This window comes from Euphorbia lathyris, chromosome 8 (assembly GCF_963576675.1).
Source record: "Euphorbia lathyris chromosome 8, ddEupLath1.1, whole genome shotgun sequence".
Classification (NCBI taxonomy): Eukaryota; Viridiplantae; Streptophyta; class Magnoliopsida; order Malpighiales; family Euphorbiaceae; genus Euphorbia; species Euphorbia lathyris.
In genome coordinates this window covers 4,740,329-4,766,054 of record NC_088917.1, presented here as the reverse complement: position 1 = coordinate 4,766,054, position 25,726 = coordinate 4,740,329, and the positions used below count along the sequence as shown (strand labels likewise).

At 35.4% G+C, this 25,726-nt stretch overlaps 2 protein-coding genes across 3 annotated transcripts; one reads left to right on the top strand and one right to left on the bottom strand.

Annotated features, from left to right (window-relative positions):
• The first annotated feature begins 3,124 nt into the window (after positions 1–3,124).
• On the top strand, positions 3,125–5,860 carry LOC136203187 (uncharacterized). Its single transcript, XM_065994277.1, has 2 exons — positions 3,125–3,432; positions 3,683–5,860. The coding sequence occupies exon 2, from the start codon at positions 4,106–4,108 to the stop codon at positions 5,357–5,359; it is 1,254 nt and encodes a 417-aa protein (XP_065850349.1). The 5' UTR covers positions 3,125–3,432; positions 3,683–4,105; the 3' UTR covers positions 5,360–5,860.
• An 11,666-nt stretch (positions 5,861–17,526) lies between these two features.
• On the bottom strand, positions 17,527–23,397 carry LOC136202434 (E3 ubiquitin-protein ligase MBR2-like). 2 transcript variants are annotated; one of them, XM_065993045.1, is made up of 6 exons: positions 23,265–23,397; positions 20,585–21,806; positions 20,382–20,432; positions 19,776–19,874; positions 19,464–19,628; positions 17,527–17,989 (listed from the first exon to the last, which is right to left on the bottom strand). In XM_065993045.1, the coding sequence occupies exons 2-6, from the start codon at positions 21,779–21,781 to the stop codon at positions 17,795–17,797; spliced, it is 1,707 nt and encodes a 568-aa protein (XP_065849117.1). In that variant the 5' UTR covers positions 21,782–21,806; positions 23,265–23,397; the 3' UTR covers positions 17,527–17,794. The 2 variants fall into 2 exon arrangements, with proteins under 2 accessions (XP_065849117.1, XP_065849118.1); XM_065993046.1 differs by lacking the exon at positions 20,382–20,432.
• Between the last annotated feature and the right edge of the window lie 2,329 nt (positions 23,398–25,726).

Here is a 25,726-nt window from a genome sequence, read left to right as displayed (position 1 = left end):
ACTAAGTAAGGATAAAAAATATATTATCTAATTAAAACTAAAATATTAGATCAATTTTATAATCACTAAAATATTCATAATTCAACAATATTATATTCTCCAATTGAAATTTTCTTATTTTAATTTTATCAATATGTATTGATAAATTATAAAAATAATTTATATTTTGGAAATCGAATTGAGGCCGGACCTCTTGAGAAAACCAGATGGTTAAAATACATGGGAGATTCCAACGCTCAATTCAGTCAGATATCTATAAAAAATCCAGTAAAAGAGAAAAAAGGAGTAGAATACGATATATCGTAAGTAATCACACCTTTGAGCATCAAGACCCTTAACGGTCTTAATTAGAATAAAATTAGTATTTTTATTCACCTTAAATAGAAGCTCTTTATTAGGAAAGAATATATATTACATAATTAGAGTAGAAACATAAATTATTTCCTTTATATGACCTCATTACCTTTTTATGTCGATTATCCGTTTAAGGAAGGTTTAGTTATCTAATTGAGAAGAGGTTCATTCCTCGCCTTATTGACGCATGTGTATCTCGCATAAGAAGATACGATACATATTATTTTATTATATAACCATGTATCAATTGAGTGTAATCATTTATTTATTTTATTTTAAAGTTAAGGTTCATTACTCATTTCTGCAAAAAGTGTGTTTAGTGAGAATCGAATATGAATTATTTGTCCACAAATCCAGTGCAGGTTTGGTTCTTATTTTTATAACTTATTTTTTTATTAGTTAAGATTAAAAAACAAAAATTAATTGTTATTTTAGAAGTAAAATTAAATAATACCTATCAACTACATTGTGATAACTTGGGGAAATATTCCACCTATTGATATGCAATCCATAGATTGATCTCCGATTTAAAGTTGCAAAACAAAGTAGGAGTTGTTGAACGGTCGACACTCTCTCATGCATAAGTCAATATTCTCTCAGACTAAAAATTAGTATGAGTATATAAAATAAGTTTAACAAGTTACTATCACCATATCTTAGGACATGAAAGTCATATTTATAGTAGGGAGAGTCCTAATTAATATAGGTCTAATATTTTTATATTATCTCTTAGAAATATCTTCTAAATTAGGACGAGCATTTCATGTATAAGAAACAATAAATTTTTAGAATAGGATTAAATGTTTGTAAGAAACACACAATTTGTTTGCTCGACCCAGTTTGAATATCAAAATCCAAGATATATATATATATATATATATATATATATATATATATATATATATATATATATATATATATATATATATAAACCGAATGATAACATTCATTATGTTATAAACTAAATTATTGACCGGTCGGGCTCTCTGATACGTAAATCAATATTAACTCAAATAAAAAATTATATAAATATATAGAATAATAAGTTGTTATCACCACATCTTAGGACATAAAAGTCATATTTATAGTACGGAATGGCCTAATTAGTATAAGACTAATATTTTTATATTATTTTTTAGGAATATCTTTTAAATTAGGACAAAAATGTCCTTTGTAAGAAATACAATAAATTTCTAGAATAGTATTAGATGTTTGTAAGAAACGTACAATTCATCTACTAGACTCGATTAAAATATTGAGATTTGATATATAATATATATATATCAGAGAGAAATTTTATTGTGGATGAGGTCTCCACTCAGATAACGTGGCATCATCTAAGTTACAAGACCAATATTGGTCTTGTCTCATTGTAGAAATTTTCATAAGTCGGATGATAATATTTGGTAATAATATAAATAAAACCAAAATTGGATTGGTTGTGCGGAATGACTGGGGCAATTTTACTATGGCTTATAATGGAGATGTGGATGGGCCACTTGATGCTCTGGTTGCTGAGGCGACTATTGCTTTAGAGTCGGATTCTCAACTTCTCGTCTCTACAAATGGCTCACAGCTCCTGCCCCATTTATCTGCTTGGGATAATTATTAGTGATTGTAAGTTGTTAATTAACGACATAGAAAACTGCATTCTCAGTTTTGTTCGTAGGTCAACAAATAATACTACCCATGTGCTAGCTAGAGCCGCTAATTCTAAGACTGATTAAGGGATCTGGTTTTTTTTCTCCTCCCCCGTTTTTTTTTTGAAATGGATCGAAATTTTCATTATCAAAAAATTAACGCATCATTACAAAGCAAAGATCACACAATATCCGGACTATCTCCGTGTAATATCATTAGCGTCTGAAAATCCCGAGCCCACCAAGCCAATTATTGTGCCACCCGATTCCCATCTCTCCCAATATACTGGAAAGTACAACTATTGAATGTTCTAGCTAATCGCAGAACATCCAAACACAAAAAAGTGAAGGGACGAATCAGGAATAAGGCCGCGATTGACAACATCCACTACACCCTTCACATCAGACTCAATCCAGATATCTAGAAAATTGTAGTTTCAGTCCAGGTTGAGACTCTCTCTAATAGCATGGAGTTCGCCCGCTCCCACCGAAATGCATAGTAACAGAGGGATGCCAGCAGAAAGCACCGCATGTGCATGGAGATCTCGAGCAACTACACCAATGCTCGAGATATCTAGAAAATTGTAGTTTCAGGCCAGGTTGAGACTCTCTCTCTCTAATAGCGTGGAGTTCGACCGCTTCCACTTAAAGACATGGTAACAGAGGGATGCCAGCAGAAAGCACCACATGTGCATGGAGATCTCGAGCAATTACACCGATGCTCGAGATATCTAGAAAATTGTAGTTTCGGGCCAGGTTGAGACTCTCTCTCTAATAGCGTGGAGTTCGACCGCTTCCACCGAAAAAGGCATGATAACATAGGGATGCCAGCAGAAAGCACCACATGTGCATGGAGATCTCGAGCAACTACCCTGATACTTGCAGAGAGGTCATTATCCTCCATGCAGCATCATAGTTGAATTTCGTGATGCCATCAGGCTCCTCCCGCGCCGATTCTTAATATAATCCATTGCTTTTCAAAAAATAATGGAAATTAAGGGGAAAAAGATAAAACTAATGAAAAAGGTGGAAATAATGAAATGAAAAAAAAAAAAACAAAGTAAATCTAAAATCAAGAAACCGGGAGCTTGTGAGAGCTACCGAAGAGAAGAAGGAAACTAAGAGAGAGAGAGAGAAGGAAAGAAAAAATTAAAAAAGGAAAAGAAAAATAAAAAAGGAAAGAAAAAGAAAATAATTAGCACAGAGAGAGAGAGAGAGATCGAGCGAAGCTCTCTACACAAACACAACACATAAAGCAAAGCTCTTTCTCTTCTTCATCTTCTTCATCTTCTCCATAGAATCATTCAGAAAAAGCAACTCCATGAAAATTAGAATGCAGAAACAGAGATAACTGCGAGCAATCAAAGCACTCAGCATTCTACAAAAGCCCAAATTCGACTTTCCATTGATTTCTCTGCAATTCTTAAGTATGGTCAAGGTCAGAGCTCAATAAATGTCTCAAAGGCGTTAATCTTGCACTTTCCCGTTTTAACTTTTGCTACTCTCTTTCTTTCCTTTTGCTATAAATACCAATTCCTAGCTCCAGTGATCTCTGTATTGTAACTTCAAATTTCCGTATTTGGAGTTTTCCAGCTTTTGAATTGTGTGTTTTTGTTTTTATGCCGGGTGAGTGCGGGATTGGCGACGGGTTTAATGGTGCACTGATGTAATTTTCATGGTTTCTGTAGTTCCGACGACCCCATTGGAGTTTGGTGATTCGAATTAGGGTTTTGATTTATTACGCGTGTTGAATTTGATTTTGGTTGATTTTGGGGTTTTGGGTAAGGTTAATTACTAAGTTTGATCTCTAGGGTTTTGGTGTTTCCGTAAATATGAGATTCGGATTCGCATTGTATGGTTTCTGGGCGGGGAAATTTTGGGTTGTTTGGAAACGGAAATAGCTGTGTTCTGTCTGGAGCTTTAGGTGTTCGCATTCTGTTCATGCTATTCTGATTCAGTTTCCTTGAGGTTGAGAAATTGAAATAGATATGTGGAGGGGTCAATTTGTGGTTGTTTGTAGGGTAGTGTAACAGTATTCTGGTGTGGTATTCGGTTTTCTGTTTTCGGGTTTGAACTTCTGTTTTATGGTGTATGAATCTGTTTGTTGAGAGATGCAACCTCAACAAAGATCCAGAATTGATTTGGTTGAATTGAAAGGTCGGATAGTGAAGAAGGTCGGGGTTGAGAGGTTCAAGAAGTATTTCTATTGCTTGAATAGGTTTTTGAGTCAGAAGCTGACCAAGAGCGACTTTGATAAGTCATGTTTTCGGTTGCTCGGAAGGGAGAATCTCCCATTGCATAATCAGTTGATCCGTTCCATTTTGAAGAATGCCGGTCAGGCCAAGACAGCTCCACCAGTCAACGATGTGGGCCCCACGAAATCGGTAGTTCAGCTGTCCAAATGTTCTCCTGCTAGAGAAGATGGGTTTGAACAGAGTGGGTCTGTTCTTCCCAATCAGAATCAGAATGTGTCTTCTTGGTCAAATGGAGTTCTGCCGATGTCCCCGCGAAAGGTTAGGTCAGGTATACGTGATCGTAAGGCCAGAGACCGACCTAGCCCCCTTGGGCCAACAGGGAAAGTTGATTCTGGCTCACACCAATTGATTGGTTCTGAAGAGTGTGGCAGTAAAGTAATAACGGATAATGGAAAGATGCCTCCATGTGATTATCAGAGGCCGGTGCAGCATCTTCAAGCAGTTGCTGAGCCATCTGAGTACGAAAGGGACAGGTCAGCAGCTGAACGGCCCTCTAAAAGAGCTCGGACACAGAGCAAAGACCAGACTGTATTTGTGGAAGATGGGGAAGAGGTGGAACAAGCAAAGCACTTGAGTTTCTCTAGTAGGCCACTACTTGCGCCGCTTGGAATTCCACTGTGTTCAGCTAGTGTCGGTGGGGCCCGCAAAGCTCAGCCAGTGGCAACCAGCAGTAATTCCTTTAGCTATTATGACAGTGGTGAATTGTCTGATTCAGAGACTTTGAGGAAACGAATGGAGCAGATTGCAGCTTTGCAGGGTATCGGAGGGGTCTCGATGGAATGTGCCAATACTTTGAATAATATGTTGGATATTTACTTGAAGAGGTTGATCCGGTCTTGTGTTGATTTGGTAGGTGCAAGGTCTGCACATGATCCAAGAAGGTCCCACGTTCACAAACAACAGGTTCAAGGCAAGGCTATCAATGGCATCTGGCCGACGAATCACTTACATATGCAAACTAATAGCGGAACAGCAGAAGTTATGCATGAACAAAGACCACGGATATCCTTACTTGATTTTAAAACCGCCATGGAGCTTAATCCACAGCAACTTGGTGAAGATTGGCCAGTGCTGCTTGAAAAAATCTGCATGCAGGCATTTGAGCATTAAACGAGTTCCGATGAGATTCTGTGTGCCAAAGCTATAATTGGGCGTAGCTACGCTGGTTCTTGATGTTGAAGCTGCTGGTTATCCCGTTCTATTCTGATCAGCTTGATGAGTCAGGTGGCTCTGTCTTTTGATGAAGCTCGTGGGCTTGAGCATTCAATGTCTGTTTCGTCTGCTGTAGATCATGTATGAAACAGCAAATTGTTTATCGGCAACCATGCAAGGGAAACTTCTAAATAGAATGCCCATGTTTGGTGGCTCTGTTGTATGATAAGCATCAGTGTCGGTTCACTCGTGCTATCACTACTACTACTACTCCGAAGCCCTTCTGTACAATGTGCGGCCGACAAAGAGGAAATCCAAGACAGTTTTGCAGGGATACTCTTATGTAGCTTGGGAAAGGTAAAAATTTACTGGTGCAAGAGCTGTAGTGTTGCTCTTTTATGTATTTTTAAGTTCTGAGAATTGATTGAAATTTTAATATTAATAACACATTGATATCCATTGACTTGTTCTTTTTGTTCATCGAGTTAGAAAATTTCAAATGTTACACTTACGCATATATAAGCTATCAGCTTGAGCAATTATCGCATCACTTGTGTTCCCAAATAGCTGGATTTTTAACTCCTAATTACCATTTAATTTCTGCTGCTGCTTCTTTTCGGTATTATTGGTTAATTGGTTAATATGGTGCTTTTGAATCTAAATTCTCTATAACTTACCAGAAGGTCATAGAATTTTCACCATTCCTATAAGCATACATAAGTTTGACTTGTCAACTTTGCGCAATATCAATGGGTCGTATCAGACAGGTTGTCTCTATAAGTTGTCTTGGCCTAGTCTTGGCTAAGCCAAATCCACATGTGAGCCAACAGATACCGAAGGGGTCTATTCCCTTATATGCGACCCGTCAATGCCTCCATTGGTAATCCTTCCCAAAAGGTTCCTTTGTATAGAAAACCTCGCCCTAGAAGGGGCATGCACTATGGGCTATCTCGGAGCTCAAAGTGTCCATAGGGTTCCACCCCTATGGAGACATTCGCCTCTCTTCAAGAAGGCTGAATGCCCAACTTTCCTAGTTCCTAGTGGACTAGGGTGAATCGCTTAAGCTAGAACCGACTAATGGTCCAGGGAGTGGCGTAGATCCAAAGCCACGGGAGTTCCTCTTCCCTGTAGTTTTCCTTATACAAAACTTGACGCTCGTCCTCAATGATAGTTGATATGTTCCATTCAGCACTAAGTCGAAACCTCCGGGTTGAGTTTGCCTATGGCCAAACTCCCTCCTTTACACTTTGCAGAAGCGGCAGTTAGAACAAATATTTTGAAACATGTAATATGGTTAATAATGTTATAAGAGAGCATCTGGAAAATGCAGAAAAAACCTATTAACACTGAGTTATTCTGTTGATTTGAATCTTCTGTGACTGTTTATTTATAGAAATGATTGGCTCATACACAATATATAACCAAATTGCCAGTTTGAATGTTCGGGGAAGGTATTGCAATATTCATTTGCGGTTTAGTATTTGGATATCTTTTTGGGTGTCTTTACCCTAAAAGATTAAAGCTTCATACACCGGTTCAATGGAATTTTCCGGCGATCAGTGGGTGCTCAAGCCCTTCTCGACCCCCTGTATTCGTCCTTGCATCGAGTCATGCAATCAGGACCATCATGCCTAGCAATTGCTGAAATGGCTACATTAGTTCTTATTTTTTTCAGTGATGAATTTGTAAGGGAAGATTATAATCTCCTCCTTCTTCAGTGAAACATCTGCACATAATTCTCGAAATGTGCTTGTTGTCGATAATGACAGGGAGTTGCACTGTCATTAAACTTGTTTCGTAACATCCTCTAGAAGGGCAGTGTTATTAGAAGGGTAAATTATACCCATGCCCCTCAACTTAGACCTTATTTTCTTTATGACCCCTTACCTTCAAAACCGGACATAAAAGTCCCTGGGATTTTTCCCTCGTAAAAGCCTCTTAAACTTTGATCACACTAATAGTAGATAACCCTCCATTGTAGAGCTGGTGAACATGATATTCTAATCAACTTTAATTCCTGATTTTTTTTGGTTTTGAGGTCGTTTAAGTGTTGTTTGGTTAAAAAAGAGGAAGTGGCTGTCTAGAGAGCGAAATTTCCGAAAATAGTTATTTTATAATCAGACAGTGGTTGTGCAAACCAATAAATTGAACTCTTATGTAATCTGAACAATATGTGAATCTCTTATCTACAATATGAAGTAATATAATGTGCATAGCGTATTTAAGCTTTCTGTTAGTTCTATGTGATGCATGGTTGCTAAAGTTCCGAGTGAACCCGAAATACACCCGTTCAAGAAAAGAACACGGGGTCAATAAAAAGTTCAAATTCAGTACAGGGGCTTGTTTAAATTAAACATCAAGTTCATGGTAAAAAATTTCATGTGTGATCAACAACAAGGTACTGTAATCCTACCTAAACCTTGAAAACTAGTCAATTAATGTGCATATAGCAGTTGAGTTCATCTCGGAGCCAACCGGCTAATGCTGAGATCCCAAATGTGTAATATTGTATTAGAGACATCGCCCATTAAAGCTTTGCAGGTAATGTAGCTGTGCTTGTGCTGGTGGTTTAGGGAGTTTTGATGAACTGATTGAACAAGTATATTAGCATCTCGGGTTGGTTTTCTTTTATTTTCATAGAGATCTCAAATGTGTTATATTGTATAAGAGACGTTGCGGTGGCCGTCCATTAAAGCTTTGCAGGTACGTAGCTTGCAGAAGTGTAGCTGTGCTTGTGCTGAGGGTTTAGGGAGTTTTAATGAACTGATTGAACACGTACATTAGCATTTCGGGTTGGTTTTCTTTTATTTTTCATAGAGTTCTCAAATTTGTTGTATTGTATCAGAGACATCGTGGTGGTCGCCCATTAAAGTTTTGCAGGTAATGTACCTTGCAGAAGTGTAGCTGTTCTTGTGCTGAGGGTCTAGGGAATTTTGATGGACTAATCGAACAAGTATATTAGCATTTCGGGTTGGTTTCCTTTTATTTTTCATGTTGTATCAGAGACATCGCCGTGGTCGTCCATTAAAGCTTTGCAGGTAATGTAGCTGTGCTTGTGCTGAGTGTTTAGGGAATTTTGATGAACTGATTGAACAAGTATATTAGCATTTAGGGTTGATTTTCGTTTATTTTTCGTAGAGATCTCAAATGTGTTATGTTGTATCAGAAACATCGCGGTGGTCGCCCATTAAAGCTTTGCAGGTAATGTAGCTTGCAGAAGTGTATCTGTGTTCGTGCTGAGAGGGTTTAGGGAGTTTTGATGGACTGATTGAACATGTATATTAGCATTTCGGGTTGGTTTTCTTTTATTTTTCATAGAGATCTCAAATGATAGCCGACCCCGAATCATTTCAGGATTAAGGCTTTGTTGTTGTTGAGATCTCAAATGTGTTATATATTGTATCAGAGACATTCGCTGCAGTCGCCCATTAAAGCTTTGCAGGTAATGTAGCTTGCAGAAGTGTAGCTGTTCTTGTGCTGAGGGTTTAGGGAGTTCTGATGGACTAATCGAACAAGTATATTAGCATTTCGGGTTGGTTTTCTTTTATTTTTCATAGAGATCTCAAATGTGTTATATTGTATCAGAGACATTGCAGTGGTCGCCCATTAAAGCTTTGCAGGTAATGTAGCTTGCAGTGCTTGTGCTGACTGAGGGTTTAGGGTATTTCGATGAACTGATTGAACAAGTATATTAGCATTTCGGGGTGGTATCTTTTATTTTTCATAGAGATCTCAAAAGTGTTATATTGTATCAGAGACATCGTGGTGGTCGCTCATTAAAGCTTTGCAGGTAATGTAGCTGTGCTTGTGCTGAGGGTTTAGGGAATTTTGATGAACTGATTGAACAAGTATAGTAGCATTTCGGGTTGATTTTCTTCCATTTTTCATAGAGATCTCAAATGTGTTATATTGTATCAGAGACATCGCGGTGGTCGCCCCGTTAAAGCTTTGCAGGTAATGTAGCTTGCAGAAAAGTAGAAGTAAGATTATCTAATTTACTGTATTTGCACCGCTCAGCGGAATTATGCATCTAGAAGGTAATTTGCCTCATTTTTTCGTTACAAAATGCTAAATTCGGTGCCTTCTTCACTACGTTGCACTTTCACTTTCAGCCATGAGTTATGCATGAATTGCGGTTCTCTGTTCTGTGGATTTCCGTCATCTGTTTGATTATTTCGTTATCTCTCGAAAACTCATGGAAGAAGATAATTTGTTAACATCTAGCTGCACTTGGGAATCTGAGACATTGAAATTTGGTATTGTCATTCATTTGGATGTATATGCAACGTGAGAATTAATGGTAGAATATTAATCTGGATCGAAAAGCTATTATGACGATTCAATGTTTCGAGTCCAAGTCTTCGAGGAATTCTTCATATTAGTCGTGTCTTTATTCATTAACCACAAATGAGGTAACTTAATGTTTGATGTGCCACGAGCTATGTTGCAGGGATACTCCTCTTTAGTAGCGTTTCTGCATTTCGCGTCTGTGTCTGTTTCGTATCCGTTTCTGTTGTAGTTTCAAGGCTATTTTATGAAGGTTATATTTTAGAAATAACCTATGAAGCACGGACGGCAAATGACATTTTTAGAAAATATGAGACACGGGTGCGGCGGGACACGGCAATTTTTTTATAATTAATTATATATATATATATTAGATATAAAATAGGTTCAACAAGTCCTAGCCCAGAGATTCAAGAATTCAATTAGTTAGTGAACGTCCCCAACGCCTCCCTCTTATTTAGGTAAGCTTGTCCCCCAGCGTGTTATCCGCTTTGAACTCTTCCATCTACTCTTTTCGCTTCCGGTAGGTAGCAGCTTTGTAAGGTAGTTTTCCATACCCTGCAGTAGCCGACTTATATGACTTTGCTTCAACCGGGCTAGGAATGACTTTCTTGTTCGATCTCCGGCCAGATTCCTCTATTAATCTCCTTGCCGGCAAAGTATCACAGAAGAATCGCGATTCCTAAATCGCAGAAGAAGATGGAATTTAATCGCAGAAGAAGATGGAATTTGAAAACAGAGAATCGCAGAAGGAGATGGAATTGGAAAACAGAGAATAGCGATTCCTAAATCGCAGAAGAAGAGATGGAATTGGGAAAAAACCCTAAACTTTTACATATTGCCGTGTCCGATCCGTGTCCCTGCCGTGTCCGATCCGTGTTCCCTCCGTGTCCGATATCGCCGCCGTGTCCCACCGAGTCCCCGTGTCCGGCGAGTCCGACACGGCCACAGCGACCCCGGGGAAGAGTCCATGCTTCATAGGAAATAACGTTTCCCGTGCCCGTGCAACATAGGCAGCGAGGTTCATAATCAAATCTTAGTCTATTTTTAAGATGTATTACTAGAAAACCAGCTGACAGATCAGCATTTTTACCGGTAGGGAACTGTTTGCAAAAGCACAGTTATTGGTTACTCGTAATTCATGCATAATTCACAGCTGTAAGTCTTTTTAAGTTCTCATGAGATAGATATTGGTTACTCGTACTCTTATATGATTAGAATCATGGTAAATTTGGATAATTTCTATTTATAGGCATGTTTTCTCGTAAGGGGTTTTCGTCTGGAAAATCGACATTAACGAAAGGGGCTAGACATTATTTGGAGCATTCTCATAGATTCTTATAATTCCATGTATGTATTGCACATATTTGCTGAAAGATTCTTATAATTCCATGTATGAATTTAAGCTTCTAATCAATCCTCTTTGCTTAAGTGTGTGAGAATATGGTCGGGCCGTAGCAGTGGCAGCAGCAAATCATTGAGAATGATTATTGAAGGGTAGACACTTTTTTTACAGTTGTAATTCATTGCTCAACATTTGCGCGACCTATATTTTTCAGCATTACTGCACGGGTCTGCAGATTCCATGCTGTTAAAGGCCTGAAATCACGACGAAAGTGCAGCTTCGTGATTACTGTTCTATTTTTCCTGATATGCACAGAAAGAACAGTTTCGGGGATGTAAATGGTTGTAAGGTTCTGCTTTCTACTTTTGGAATCTTTCGGCAAGCTCCTGCTTATGAAGTGCTTGCGTGCTGCTGTTACTGCCTGAAGCACTTGTTATATTTGTCGGTATTACGGTATGAGTCTGCAGATTCCATGCTGTTAAAGGCATGAAATCAGTTCATGATTACTGTTCTAGTTCTGGGTTTCTTACTTTCTTTGCCGATATGCACAGAAAGAACAGTTTTGGGGATGTAAATGGTTGTAAGGTTCTGCTTTCTACTTTTGGAATCTTTCGTCAAGCTCCTGCTTACGAAGCACTCTCGCGCTTCTGTTGCTGCCCGAAGCACTTGTTATCCTCAGTTCTCTATCTTCCAGTGTTTCTTCCCACCGTGATTCAATTCTCAAACATAATATTGATGTAGTAAGATTACACTCTTTCCCTTCAAAACGGGATTAAGTTTTAAGAAATTGCGTGTTTTTCGGTCACTAGGTGTCAAACATGGAGATGCAGCTAATGGGATGATGAAAGGTATGTTCTGTATGTTTTTTTTTGCTGCCATGTGTTATTAACGCGGATCGTTATATCCTTTCTTTGTGTTAGATATCTTCATATCTCATGAGGAATCTGCAGGTGTTTTGAGAAGAATTTCCGGCATGTGGAATTAATATCTTAGCATTGCGATGCTGTTGATGTAAACCAATTGTTTCGGCAGTGGAAAACCCGAATAACTCCTGGTAAGACGTCTTTTCTCAGATTATAAATCTGCAACTGCAAGTGTTAATTCCAGTCATTCTCATCTTGTGGCACCTGCAGACGCTTTACACTCAATCATTCGGGATAACACTTGCATCCTCTGCATTACTGTGGCTGCGGGCACAGAGTTAGCCGATGTTTATTCCGCACATACCGTCATTGCTTCTTCTCCGGGAAAAAAAGTTCATGACCCGTAGGCCTTCTACCTCCACACGGCCATTGCTCTGTCAGGCTTTTGCCCATTGCAGAAAATTCCCCACTCCTGCCTCCTGTAGGAGTCTGGGCCGTGTCTCAGTCCCAGTGTGGTTGATCATTCTCTCGGACCAGCTACTGATCATCGCCTCAGTAAGCTATTGCCTCACCAACTAGCTAATCAGACTCGAGCCCCTCGGGCAGATTCCTCCTTTTGCTCTTCAGCCTATGGGGTATTAACAGCCGTTTCCAGCGGTTGATCTCCTCCCAAGGGAAGGTTCTTACGCGCTACTCACCCGTCCGCACTGGAAACACCACTTCCCGTTCGAGTTGCATATGTTAAGCATGCTATTTATGGTTCTGGCCTCATGACTTGCTTGATTCTATTCAATTCAGGAAACTGTTCAAGATGTACAAACTATCAGCAGATGGAACTAATAAGGATTGCTCTTGATGGAACTAGACCTGTTCTGGGCCGGGCTCAGGCTGGTCCCAGGGGGCTTTATCTGAAAACACTTGGTCCAAGTTCAGTCCAGCTCGCTGTTAATTTAGGCAGGTTTGGTCAGGCGGTACCCGGGTATAAAAATCAAATTCCAAGTAGTCTATATAAGTCACCTAAAAAAGAATATTTAACTTTTAATAAAAAAAATAAAGTTTATACGTAAAAGTAAATATTTAATAAAAAATTAAAGTTTATACATATTTAATATATAAATATACTAATTAATATTAGGGTAAATAATTATAACATCCGTGTGTTTCTATTTAACTCAGTAATAGTCCATTGTGATATTATAAGGTCCTTAGATTTTACCTTATTATAAAATTGCTCCTAATTATATAAATAAAATAACTTATCTTCGATTTTACCTTTTTAACGAAATTTGTGTAGTATATGTACACCGAAATTCTTATACTTGTGTGTATTAATTATAAAAATATATATATATATTTTTTTTTTGAAATATATATATATTTCTTATTATCTTAAAATATCACTTTTATAATTTTATATTGTCCTACTCCAATTTTAATAATTGTTACAATATTTATCATTATTTTTTTAATGAATAAGTTCTACACTAAATTAAAATTTATAATTACTTGAAAATTAATAAAACAATTAACTAATATTGGAGAGATTGTTATTATGAACGAAAAAACTATAACATAGAAAAATAGATATTTTATTATTAAAACATATAGTAAAGGGCAATTTTGGTATTTTATATTTTATTTAGTCTAATTTGACGACTCACTCAAATATAAGGATTAAAAAATTGACGAATATAAAAACTGAGGGACTATATAATCATTTCTAAAAATACAGAAACTAACGAATGTATTATGTAAAAATACAAGGATCTTATAATTATTTACTCTTAATATTAATATAAATCATAAGCCCATCCAAAAAATAAACGGAATTTAGTGAACCTGGCTTGAGCTAGGCGCAAGGTAATTTTTTTTTTTTATCCAAGTTCAGTTGAGAGGATACGGGTTTGGACAGGTAGCCGGCCTGTTCCGCCTTAATCACTTAACTAGAGGTCTCATGCTTGAGTATCCAACATAGTTAGTTGGAAGACTTTCTCTTATTAAAGGTAAATTGCAACGATGATAATCGGTATCAGTTCCATAAAAGTCAGTGAATTGTATAATTTTTTTCAACAAAATTATTAAACTTCACTTTTTTTTTTAAGTTATTTTGATTAATTTGTGTTCATAACTTACTAAAACGTTGGCAATTGACTATATGCTAATTAAGCGTCGTGACGTAAAAGGGTGTGTTTTTTTTAATTTCTTTTTGTAAGTTAGGATGTGCCACATGGCAAGGTCGTAAAAAATGCTCTGAACAAAGTTCCTGAAATTAATTGGATTTGTATTTTTATATTTTATTGTTAGTTTTAGTAAATAAACTATTATATAAATATAATTAAAATATAAATTATATTATGTGAAAATATTTAATAAAAAACATATATATTTTAATATTTGTTACATTAATATTCTTAAAAAATAAAAATGTACCAAAAAAATATTAATAATAAAATGTGCCAACAAACTAATATTAATATCCTTAAAAATAATATTTGATGGTTTTTTTTTTGTTATTTAATATTTTATTTAAAATTAAAAAGTTTTACATAAAATTTAAGGGTTAATTTTTTAAAATGGCTGCCTAGATCTGTCTTGGAGCTGTCCAGGCAGCCAAAAATCTTCGTTTGGATCAATTTTTAGAACACTTCGTAGCACACTTTTTCCATGTCAATGTAAAAGTCAGGATGTCTGGTGTTGCGTTTAGTTGGTATACAGTCATTTATCTTCTATGTTAAGTCAATATTCTTTTGACTTTTTATACATAAATTTTCCGTAATGACTTTGTTGAAATCAAATGTAAAGTTTAGTACTTTTATAAAACAGACTCCAAACTTCCAATGCTATATAAATATTATCCGTTGGTTTCATAGGTTTAAACCGCATTTACATAAACATACCTTATTAATATGTTCTAGTCACTTTTATTTTCAATGTAGAATTCGGTTTATTCCCGCTCCATCACCATATCTTAAGGCCGATTTTTGCTCTAACATTTTATCTAATGTCAGCTGCTGATACGGTTGAAGGATTGGCTTGCAAATTCATGTAGAAATTTGATAAGTTTTGATGTAATGTCAGTTTTGTAATTTCTGTCAAATTTTGAAGTTACGGATTTTTGTATTTTCAAACCCTATTTCATTGAAAATGGGTCAAGGATCAAAAGTCATCAACTTTGCTTATGAGCTACGTGGTTTTTCGGCCAAATTCCATCATTTGGACCTGTAAAAACGCATATTATTGTTTTTCGACTGATTTTGTAATTTTTCTTTTTAGCCTTTGCCTTTTCCGTTAAGGATTCGGATTTAGGTTTGGCTTTTGCTATTTAAAGACCAATTTCGACTATAATAGTTAGTTTTTATAATTAATAGACAAATTTAGATTATTTCAAATTTTTTATAATTTTGAAGGTTATTGATAGATATTCACGCCCAATTCATAGAATTTCCATATTCACTTCATCAATAGCGTTCACCTGGACCTGAATGACTAAATTAATTTGGTCATTCACCGTTAGATTTAAGCTCATTATAATCACATGATGGAGATTCAAAGCATCCTAATAGATTAATTAAAACATAATAGACTAAAACATATTAAAAGTGAAGTCATTACTTACTCAACTCTAAAACATTTCCTCTCTGATATTAAAACCTCATACTCCAACTTTGGTCGTTTTATTTTTTCAAGACGCGTTCAATGTACCTTCCGCGTGCACTTACTTCTTTGCTATGTAGTGATTAATTGACTGTATTTTAAGCCAGTTAAAAAAGCTATAAAGACATTTTAAGCAAATTAAGAGACCTATCATGACACTTTAATGATGTATTAACTTCCCCAACAAACACACACTTTGATGCGAAAGCAACCGTGTATACTTAGTCCTCGTCTATTTATCGGAATATTTTTTTTTTTTAAATATTGGATAAAATTTTTATTGAAAAATAAAATATTTTTAGTTGTTGGAGTAGGACTGCAAAAGATTTTAAAAGGTATATCTGGCTCCCTAAACTAAGCTTTAAAAGTCAATTAGAACTTTAAATTATCAAAATCATCAATCAGGTCCTTGAACTAATAAAAAGTCATCAATTGAGTCATCATTCTAAGCAAAAATCATCATTTGAGGGCTCATAAAAAATCATTCGATTGAATAATTTCAGATTCTATTTCCCAAATTCATTTTGAACCAACACAGATTATTAAAGTCTATATAAAATATTCACCGTTTTTTATTTTAGGATAGAATGAAAATCCAATTGATGATTTTGATAGTTTAGAATCCTAATTGACTTTTAAGCTTTGGTTTGGAGACTAAAATGGGTGTAATGCCATTTTAAAAAAGTTGATTTCAATTCTCAAAAAAAAAAAGTTGATTTCATTATATTTATTTTCTTTGTTGACTAATCTAAAATTTTATAAAGTTAATTACATATAGATGTCTTGTGGTTTCGTCGATTTGCAGATGGGTACTTGACTGATAACAACCACGAAATGAAAATTTTCAAACATTAAATGATTTTTTTTTTTTTTGAAGATAAACATTAAATGATATTTTAAACAACTTTAGTTCAACTTTTTAGGTTTGAGGTTATTTAAATGTTTTTTTATGAGAGAGAAAGTCAATGTTTAAAGAGAAAACGCAAAAATATGATAATTTTAAAAAAATTAAAAATATGATTACATGGTAAATATAATACTAAACAACTTTAATTCTTAAAAATTTTCATTTTGAGGTTGTTATAGGTCAAATTTGGCAAAATGAAAAAAAAAATGCAAAATTTTACAAATACTGGGTTAATATCTATTTATAATTAACCTAATTTTATATTAAGTTATTTTCTTAAGTAAAAGAATATTGACTTATTTTTCTAAACAAACAAACCCCGTCTTGATATATTTTTTTTGTTGACTAACCTAAAAAATCTATAACACCGAAAAATCATAAAAATATTATCCAACAAACAAACGAGATCTTAATGTCCGTTTGATTTTCCTTTTTTTTAGTAACCAATAACAGCAAACAACTAACATCAATAAACAGTAACAGCTGAACCGAAAATATCCAAAAATACTGTGACGGATGTTGTAGCAACTCATGGTAAATTCATTCACATATTTTTGTATAATAGATAATTTATCACAATACTGATTATTTTTTTAATCACATTTAAATACTAATTACCTTTTATATATATATATAATTTTTTTTTTATTGTTTGGAGATTTTACAATCGGTTTTTCGGGGACGGTTTGCGGACCTCCGCAGTTCAGGAATAATAATACCTACTCCCGCCCAATTTTAATGTTCAGGACTAAAATTTCCCCTGCCCCTAACCCCGCACTCAAAATTTTTGGTTTTTCCCCAACCCTATCGGTTTGGGTCCCCACGATTTTCGGTTTTCCCCCGTCCCACTGCCACTCCTACAAACAACTAACAACAATAAAACAATAACAACTAACTGAAAATACTCTTAATGTCCGTTTGTTTTCATTTTTCAGAACTGCTTTTTGTCTTTCAATACTAAACAGTTAATAGAAAATATTTGATAAAATTCCGAAACAACTGCTTTTTACAGAAAAAACAACTAATATAGCAAAACAAATAGGAACAGCTGAAACAAACGGGTCGATGCTGGAGCAACTCATGGTAAATTCATTCACATATTTTTGTATAATGGATAACATGAGTTCTTGATGTAAAGGCAATGTTGCCTTTGAGTTTTTATTACCTATTAACATTTAGGAGAAAGAACAAGTATGTACATTAGAAGAAGAAAATGATCATCTTTCTTGCAAAAAAATAAGAGAAAAATGCGCGGAGGCGATGGCGGCTGTGGTGGCGGTGGAGAGGAGAGGACTAAAATTTGTACAAATGAAAAATCTGTCTTATATGTCCATTTATTAAAAGAGCGGAGAAGGTGGCGACGAAGAAGATGATGATGGCGATGACGGAGACGGGTAGGAGGAGGAGGAGGATACAGATGCCTTGCAAATTGGGCACCAGTTCTTCAGCCTCAGCCATTGATGTATGCAGGAGACATGAAATCTATGTTCACATTGTAATTTCCCCAATTTGTCTCCGACCGTATATTCTTCCTGCAACAACATGAATAAGGGTAGAAAAGGAATAAAAAAGATGTGATCAATATGATACTAAGTGTTTAGTTAGGATTGAGAGACATCGGTTTGCTTTATAGATTTTTTCGAAAGAAAATCAACTAATATCAGTAGCGTTCAATAACGAACAATAAACAATAAACGAACCAAACAACCCCTAGCTCTTGCCTAAATTTCTAGTTCCAATTTATGTCCCTAGGGTCATCAAAACGGGTTATCATGTCACAATCGTGTCATCTCCAACAATATACTCTTCTTGCAACATCCCAAGGGTAGAAAGGGAATAAAAAAGAAGTGATCAATACGATATGAAATAGTTGGATTTAAGTGAAATTATCCATCCTAACTATAAATTAGGTGTCCGTTTGGTTCTTCTTTTTGTTGTTTAACTCCAAACAATTGATATATAGTGTTCGGGCAGGATTCATACAATAAACAACAACCAAACCAAACATGCGCTAACTCTTGCATTTGGCCTTTCAAGAAAGGGCAAAAGACATACTTTGGCTCCTACTAGCCTAAATTTCTTCAGTTCTTCTCTTTGTAGCTTCTTTTTGTTGTTTAAAACAGTGTTCGGGTAGGATTCATACAATAGATAACAAACAATAAACAACAACCAAACCGAACATGCACTAATTCTTGCGTTTGGCCTTTCAAGAAAGGACAAAAGACATATTTTGGCTCCTATACTTATAAATTTCTTCGGTTCTTCTCTTTGGAGCTTGTTTTTGTTGTTTAACTCCAAACAATCGATATATGGTGTTCGGGTAGGATTCAAACAATAAACAATAAACAACAACTGAACCGAACATGCCCTAACTCTTGCATTTGGCCTTTCAAGAAAGGGAAGAAGACGTATATTGGCTCCTATACTTGCCTAAATTTCTTCAATAATCTCATGTATTTCGATTTGGCCTTAATTAGTTAATATACTTGTAATATTAGTCGAAAATTACAGCTAAGGGCCAAATCGAATACAAAGACTTACAACAGAAATTTAGACAAGTACAAGGGGTCAAAATATGGTCGTTGCCTCCAAAAAGGCCGCTTAGAAGCATGTTTCCATCTATACAGGTTTAAGCTACAACCAATTTATGTCACTAGGGGTGGGTATCCAAACGGGTTCTCATGTCACAATCGTACTATGTGATCTATATGCTCCACATGATTATATAATATATGATATATAAACGCAACCAAAATGATCATTATGTCAAGCGGGTTGTTTATGTAAATCGTGTTTTCATGTCTGAAAATCAACAGTCCTATTCCGTTTTGGTCTACACAAAACTCAGTTTCACTTAACTACGAGCTTCAAGATCTATACAGAATTACCACTTCAACGAAAACGGTTTGACAACGTAAATGGATTTCAATTTTCAATAAAACGCATACATCAAAGCAAAAAATAACAAGAACGGATGATGGAAGAGTTGGAAAAAAGAAAATGGACCTGGCAAACACTGCATTTGACATCATCTTTTCCCCCGCAAAGGTCCGAAGTTTTGTCCTTCAGAGATCCTGAGTCATAGGTGCTAGTCTTGAGGCATTCTGATAATGCTTCCTCTGTTAATGCTGTACTAACAGTACCCATTCTTTCTTCTAGTGCTAATAATTCCTGTAAAAAAACAACGGTTCGGATGTCGTGTAAGAAACCATGACAACTAGAATTTTGTTAATACATGACAACTGTAGCCCAAGAATAAGAAATAAAAAAACGAGGAAAATTTCTGAAGAACATGATATGTTGAATATAGTAACGGACCTCGTATGACATATTATCGATGTCCAATCTCATGTCTCTATGCTGGTCATAGAAATTCAGCCCATTAAGAAACAAACTAGTTTCCAGAACAAGCAATTGCTGCAAGATAATGAAATAGAGTCAGTCATAGATGAGCAACCAAAGCAAAAGTCGAAATGACAAAAGTATTTTGATGGAGATTTAGTTAAGGGCGAGCTCTTAGATCTGCTCTCCCGTGGACCCAAGAAATGGAAGGCATAATCTAGGGGGCACGTTGAAACTGACGACAAGGGATGTTAGTTAGTACTTGCTAACAGTGACACGGGTGCTCTCTGGTGGTCTATGCGTGCTCAATTGATATTTTTTTAGTGCTTTTGCGGAAAAAGTTAAAGCTGTGTACACAACTTCCATATAGTTTTCCAACGATAAGTGGGTGCTTAAGCCCGCCTAGTGAGGGTATCGGGGCAGTTATATGATGCATAGGTCATGATGAGAATTTCCTTGCTGTATTTCCTTTTGTTGGCTATAGTTCATCTTCTCAACAGAAAATAAAGTCCCTGATTCGCATATAACGTTTTCTATCTGAAATTGATGATTTTGAGTTCTGTTTTCTATCAGATTTCATACCTCATATGTTAGCTCTTCATCTTGTTCGATCCTCTCTAGTGCTAATAACACCTACACAATATTATTGACAACAAATTAAAGCAACCCGAAAAAAAACCTTATGAGTTATATTTATCATTTCTCTTGAAATTTGGCAGAAAAAAATATGATGACTGTGCTATGGGATGGAAAACCGTTGCAGTTTCACATGGAATGAAATATACCTCAGCAATTCCATCCATATTGTAGCGCCTGAAGCTCTCGCGATTCGTTGAAGATCGAATATTTCCAACTTCTGCAGGACTGGATGGTCTAATACTCCGTAAACTATCATTGCTAATACCAGGTAAACGATAGGACCTCGGGCGAATCAAAGGCGGTTCCATAGAGAATTGATGTAAAGAAATTGGAGCAGTTGAATCCATTGGCATAACAGGGTGAGAAACCTGTGGAATTACAGCCTGGGGCTCGTTTGATGATGTGTTATTTCGGGCAGCTTGATTAGCAACCCTTGCCCTAGTGTAACTGAAAGATCTTCTAGTCCTAACTGATGCAGGAGGAGAATTATCCTGGTTGGGACTGGAAGTCCCATTTCTAGTTCTTCTTGAATCAGAAATTGAGATACCGGAACCGGAACTAGGATTCCGCCCTTCAAATGGCGATCCGCCTATCTTCTTCCCTCTAGCAGAGTTACTACTTTCTCCTTCACAATTTCTCCTTTTGCTCGTGCCCTTTTGTTTCGAATCAGATGTTGACGATCCAGTAGGTGTCATGTCTGTAATTGTACTGCATCTAAGATTTCTTAGACCATACCCACCACCACCACCGGCGCGAATCCGTTGGTTTGCATTTTTCGCTGCTAATGAAATCGGTGAACCTGCAGGAGATTCTGATTTACCTATTGCTGATTTTTGATAAAAAGTCCTACGAGATCTCGTATTTGGCATACTAGAGCTTCCAACTTCTGTTGATGGGTTCTCACTAGTCCCAGCATCATCAGATTCGCCGCCGCGAATACCTTTTCGGAGCTTTTCAGTAGGGGGTACAACTTCCTGCACTTCAGGAACTTCTGGAAGACTACCAGTTTCAGATGGTTCTCTTTCCGGCTGAGAAGACATCTTTTTCCGAGGCCCTGTAAAGGATTTCCTAGGATTGGTGTTTACATTGGAAGTCCTAGAGGAACTCCCAACTAGTTCCTTTCCATTCGAAGAAGACCGGAACGACGACTTCGATGATTTCGCTTTTTCTGGGAAGTTGATTTGAGTAGCTTTAGCAGTATTCAATCTCCCATTACACCCAATTCGATTACAAAATTGAGCATTTTGATCTCTATTATTAGCAGTGTCTCTCAAAACAAGGTTAGATCCTTTTCTCGAGACAAACATCCCATCACTAGCTTTCTTACCAGAATACTCATCCATGGATATTGATACGCTATCCTTCAAACTGCGAGAATAAAATATAATATCTTAGATATTAATAAAACAAATTCCATGGCACAATTCTCTACATTCTTTCAAACGGCTCGAGACAGAAAAAGCAACCGAAGAAACCCAATCATCCAAGCACATCAATTTACACATAATACTAGCATGTAACTCAAAGGCACACAGTAGGTTAACGTTCGCATCCAAGACTACATATACCTATGTTACACGGAAACAAAAACTGGAAAACAATAATTGTAAAAACTATAGGAAACAGATTCGTGGGGAAGCTATAAAGGGCAGCCCGGTGCACTACGCGTCCCCGCTAAGCAAGGGTCCAGAGAGAGGTCCCACCACAAGGGTGTATTGGGGGCAAGCCTTCCCTTGCCAATTTTTTTTGGCAAAAGGCCGCTCCTAAGACTCGAACTTGTGACCTCTCGGGAAGCTATATCTATAAAAATTGTAAGAATAGCGGGAAAAAAAAGATTTTTTCATTTGAAATCTTGTAGAAGATGATCTAGAAAATATTAGGAATTCACTGAACATGTGATTAGCTATGTTGCACGAAAACTCCTCTTCAGTAGCGTTTCCCTGTTTCGTGTCTGTTTCCATTTTCATTTCTGTTTCAATTCCGTTTCCAAGCTATCTTTCTTAGAAATAATGTTTCCGTGCAACATAGGCGATTAGGAATGATCCACGGACACGAGTTCCCAAACTTTAAGTGACCATCGGTGCAAGGGATGGCACCCGAATGAGGCACCAAACAGCACTATATTTTCCACAAAAAATCAAGGAACAACAATTCAACCATTCTAACAATGTAAAACTAGGATCTAGAGCAGCAAAGTGGCTCAAAATCATCAGAACATGAATTTTCCAATAAAAAAAAAATCTCAGAAACGTTATTTTCCTTACCTCAATTACACTGTAGAAGAAATTCAACAGAGGGGGAAAAAAAGCCCTCTATCTACTAAGAGAAAAGCAATCACAATATGTCAAAATTGAGTTTAGGAATCAATAAAAAGGAGTCAATTAATCCAGCTTTAATTAATTAGTTTGATGATTTAAGGAGAGAAAAAAGCAACACAGAGATATATCCACACATGTAAATTTCACTCCCAAGAAAAAAGGGCTATTCAATTTTATAGGAACCACATCTATTCTCCCACACAAAAATTCCCCCCTTTCTTTTTCTAAAAATAGGCGGACTTTTTCACCGTGATTTCAGGCGTTCAAAAAAGAAAAATTCCTGTAAAAAGCAAACTCTCATAACTAGTAAAAAAAATTCAAAAAAAAAGTAGACAAACAACAAATTCGATTGAATCAAAATTAAAACACAATAAACTGAAGCAGACCTTAATCTAAGACCGAAAATTCAACAATTCAACAAATCAACATCTTAATTCCCCGAAAAAGCGAATACCCAAACAATCAAAGCAAGTAAAAACGAATTTGGAGAAGTTGAATTGATGGTTACCTTTGGTTGAGGAGAGAATCAGAAGGAAGCTTTTTGCAGGAGGCGTTGAATAAGATGTTTTGTAGGAAGAAGACGAAGAAGAAAGGGTGTTTTAATCGAAAAGCAAAACTATAACAAACAAGAGAGAAAGAGGAGGGAGAGTTAAGAAGAAAGTGCCGTCCGAATGGCAAAAGCAAAAAGATTGAGTTTTGATGAAATGTGAACCGTTGGATTAGGCGCGTGTGCACATCGGAAATTGACGGCTAAGATTATCCTGACCTTGTCGACGGAACGGAAAGGGACGGAACGGAACGGGGAACACCGCACACTTTCTCTCTCGCAGTCCAGCCGCCCTATACCGATATAAGATATTCTGCTTTTCATTTTCATTCTTTTAATTCTTTTTCTTTTTAATTTATTCATGATAAATGGAAAAAAAAAAACCGCGTTAATTTTTGTTAAATTGGTATCTGATTTTTTTCATGCTAAGAATGATGTTTTTTGCGTTACTAAAAACAATGTCTCAAAATTAAAAATGAGCGTTGAGGATTTTAAAATTTAAAGAATTCATGATATTCTAAGCAATTTTAATTTTTTAATTTTTTAATTTACATGTTATTTGTTGAGAAGGGGGAAAATAAATGTTTTAGAGGGAAAAAGTAAATGTTTTAGGGGAAAAAGCTCCGAAAAATGATGATTTTAAAAACTAAAAAAATTAATTTTAAAATTTATATGATACTAAACAACTTTAATTCTTGTAATTTTTCAATTTGAGATCATTACTGTTATTTTTTTTTTACAAAATAAAAGTCTCAAACCTCATTTGGACAAAAAAAAAAATCAAGTATAGTTTGACAAAAAGTATTTACTATTATTTAGAACTTTATTTTTAATTTAAATTATTTTATAGTAGATTTTTATCTTTTGAAATATTTTTAAGGAATAAGTTGTAAAAATACTGCTAATATTAAAAGAGTGTTTGGTTGCTATCATTTTCAGACTCTTGTTTGTCATTTCACTTCAAGAGAGAGAGTTTTAAGTATTTGGTTAATGATCTTGTGTTTGTTCTTTACATGAAAAGTAGCATTTAACAAGAGTAGGGAATCCCTATTTTTATGGAAAAGCGGTTTTTTCTAACAGTAAACAGTAGGTAAAATAAACGGACCTAGAAGTCAAAAATATTTTTACTCTTAATGTTAGTAAGTAAGAACAATTTTACTTCTTTTTTTTTTGGTAAGAAGGGAAGAAAAAAAAACAAACAAACAAAAACCTAACCCGGGATCAGTCTAGGAAGACTGACCCCAATCCTATCCTCAAGAAGAGAAGGTAACAGAAAAGAAGGAGGAACGGAAAGGGTAGAAACACCTAACATCCCCCCATGCCCAGCAGCTGCCAAGCGATCCGCCACGCGGTTTTGCTCCCTATAAATATGGGAGAAGGTAAGAGAATCGAAGGCAGGACGAAGCCTCAAGATGGCTTTAATGTAAGAACAATTTTACTTCTAATTTTGTCCAATTTGGATAATTTAAAAAATAATTAATCAAACTTGTATTCTCAGTCACTAATTAGTCACTTTCATTGCATATATACGTTATTTTATCACTCATAAGTAATAAATCACAAATATATGTATATACGTTAAAAGAATAAAAAATTATATCGTGTCTTGTACGAGTTGAACACAAAAAATTAAATATTTTATGGAATTCAAAAATATTAATTTTTAATTTTATTATGAAATGAAATTGCAAAAACGTTAAAAAAAATAGAATCTATTAATATGCAACTGATGTAGAATACATGAATAAAATATTTATATTTTTAAATAATTTTTAAAATTGGTCTAATTTTATCAAAATTAATGATAAAATCGTTCTTAATTTACTATTTAAAACATTATAAATAAAATTATCAAATACATTGTTTAAATTTTCAAAACAACTCTATATCATTAAATATAAATAAATAGGAAAAATATTGTATCCACCTCTGATTATTCTGATTTTGATACATTGAACTTCTGATTTTTAATTTTAATACATTAAATTTGTAATATTTTTTTTTTATCGTATTACACTCGCTCTTGCTAAATTGGTTACTTGTGAATATAACATTCGGTCAGTAAAATATTACTTATTTAATGTGTGTCTAAAATTATATACTCTATGACTTAGAAATAATGTTTTTACCAAATTTTTTTTTCCTAACCATTTACATGTATAAAAATTATTTTCAAATACTGATAAAATAAATAACCCCATTTTAACCCAATTTCATGTTAAAAACTAAATATTTTAGTTATTACACTAACTTAATGCGATAAAAGAAAATTAAAAAAAAATCATGAATTTCAGACAGGTTCAATGTACCAAATTAGAATTATAAAGTCTGAGGTGTTTTTGCCTATAATACATGCTTTTATTAGAAAACAACAATTATCTTTTTTAGTCTTTCAAAAAAAAAAACAATTATCTTTTTTAGGA

Excerpts from the sequence above, each read along its gene's own strand:
- LOC136203187 (XM_065994277.1), top strand. The coding sequence starts at position 4,106 with ATGCAACCTCAACAAAGATCCAGAATTGATTTGGTTGAATTGAAAGGT.
- LOC136202434 (XM_065993045.1), bottom strand. The coding sequence starts at position 21,781 with ATGGATGAGTATTCTGGTAAGAAAGCTAGTGATGGGATGTTTGTCTCG. Across the intron at positions 19,875-20,381 it reads ATGAAGAGCTAACATATGAG|CAATTGCTTGTTCTGGAAAC; the intron begins GTATGAAATCTG and ends ATTATCTTGCAG. Across the intron at positions 19,629-19,775 it reads TCGATAATATGTCATACGAG|GAATTATTAGCACTAGAAGA; the intron begins GTCCGTTACTAT and ends GTTTTTTTACAG.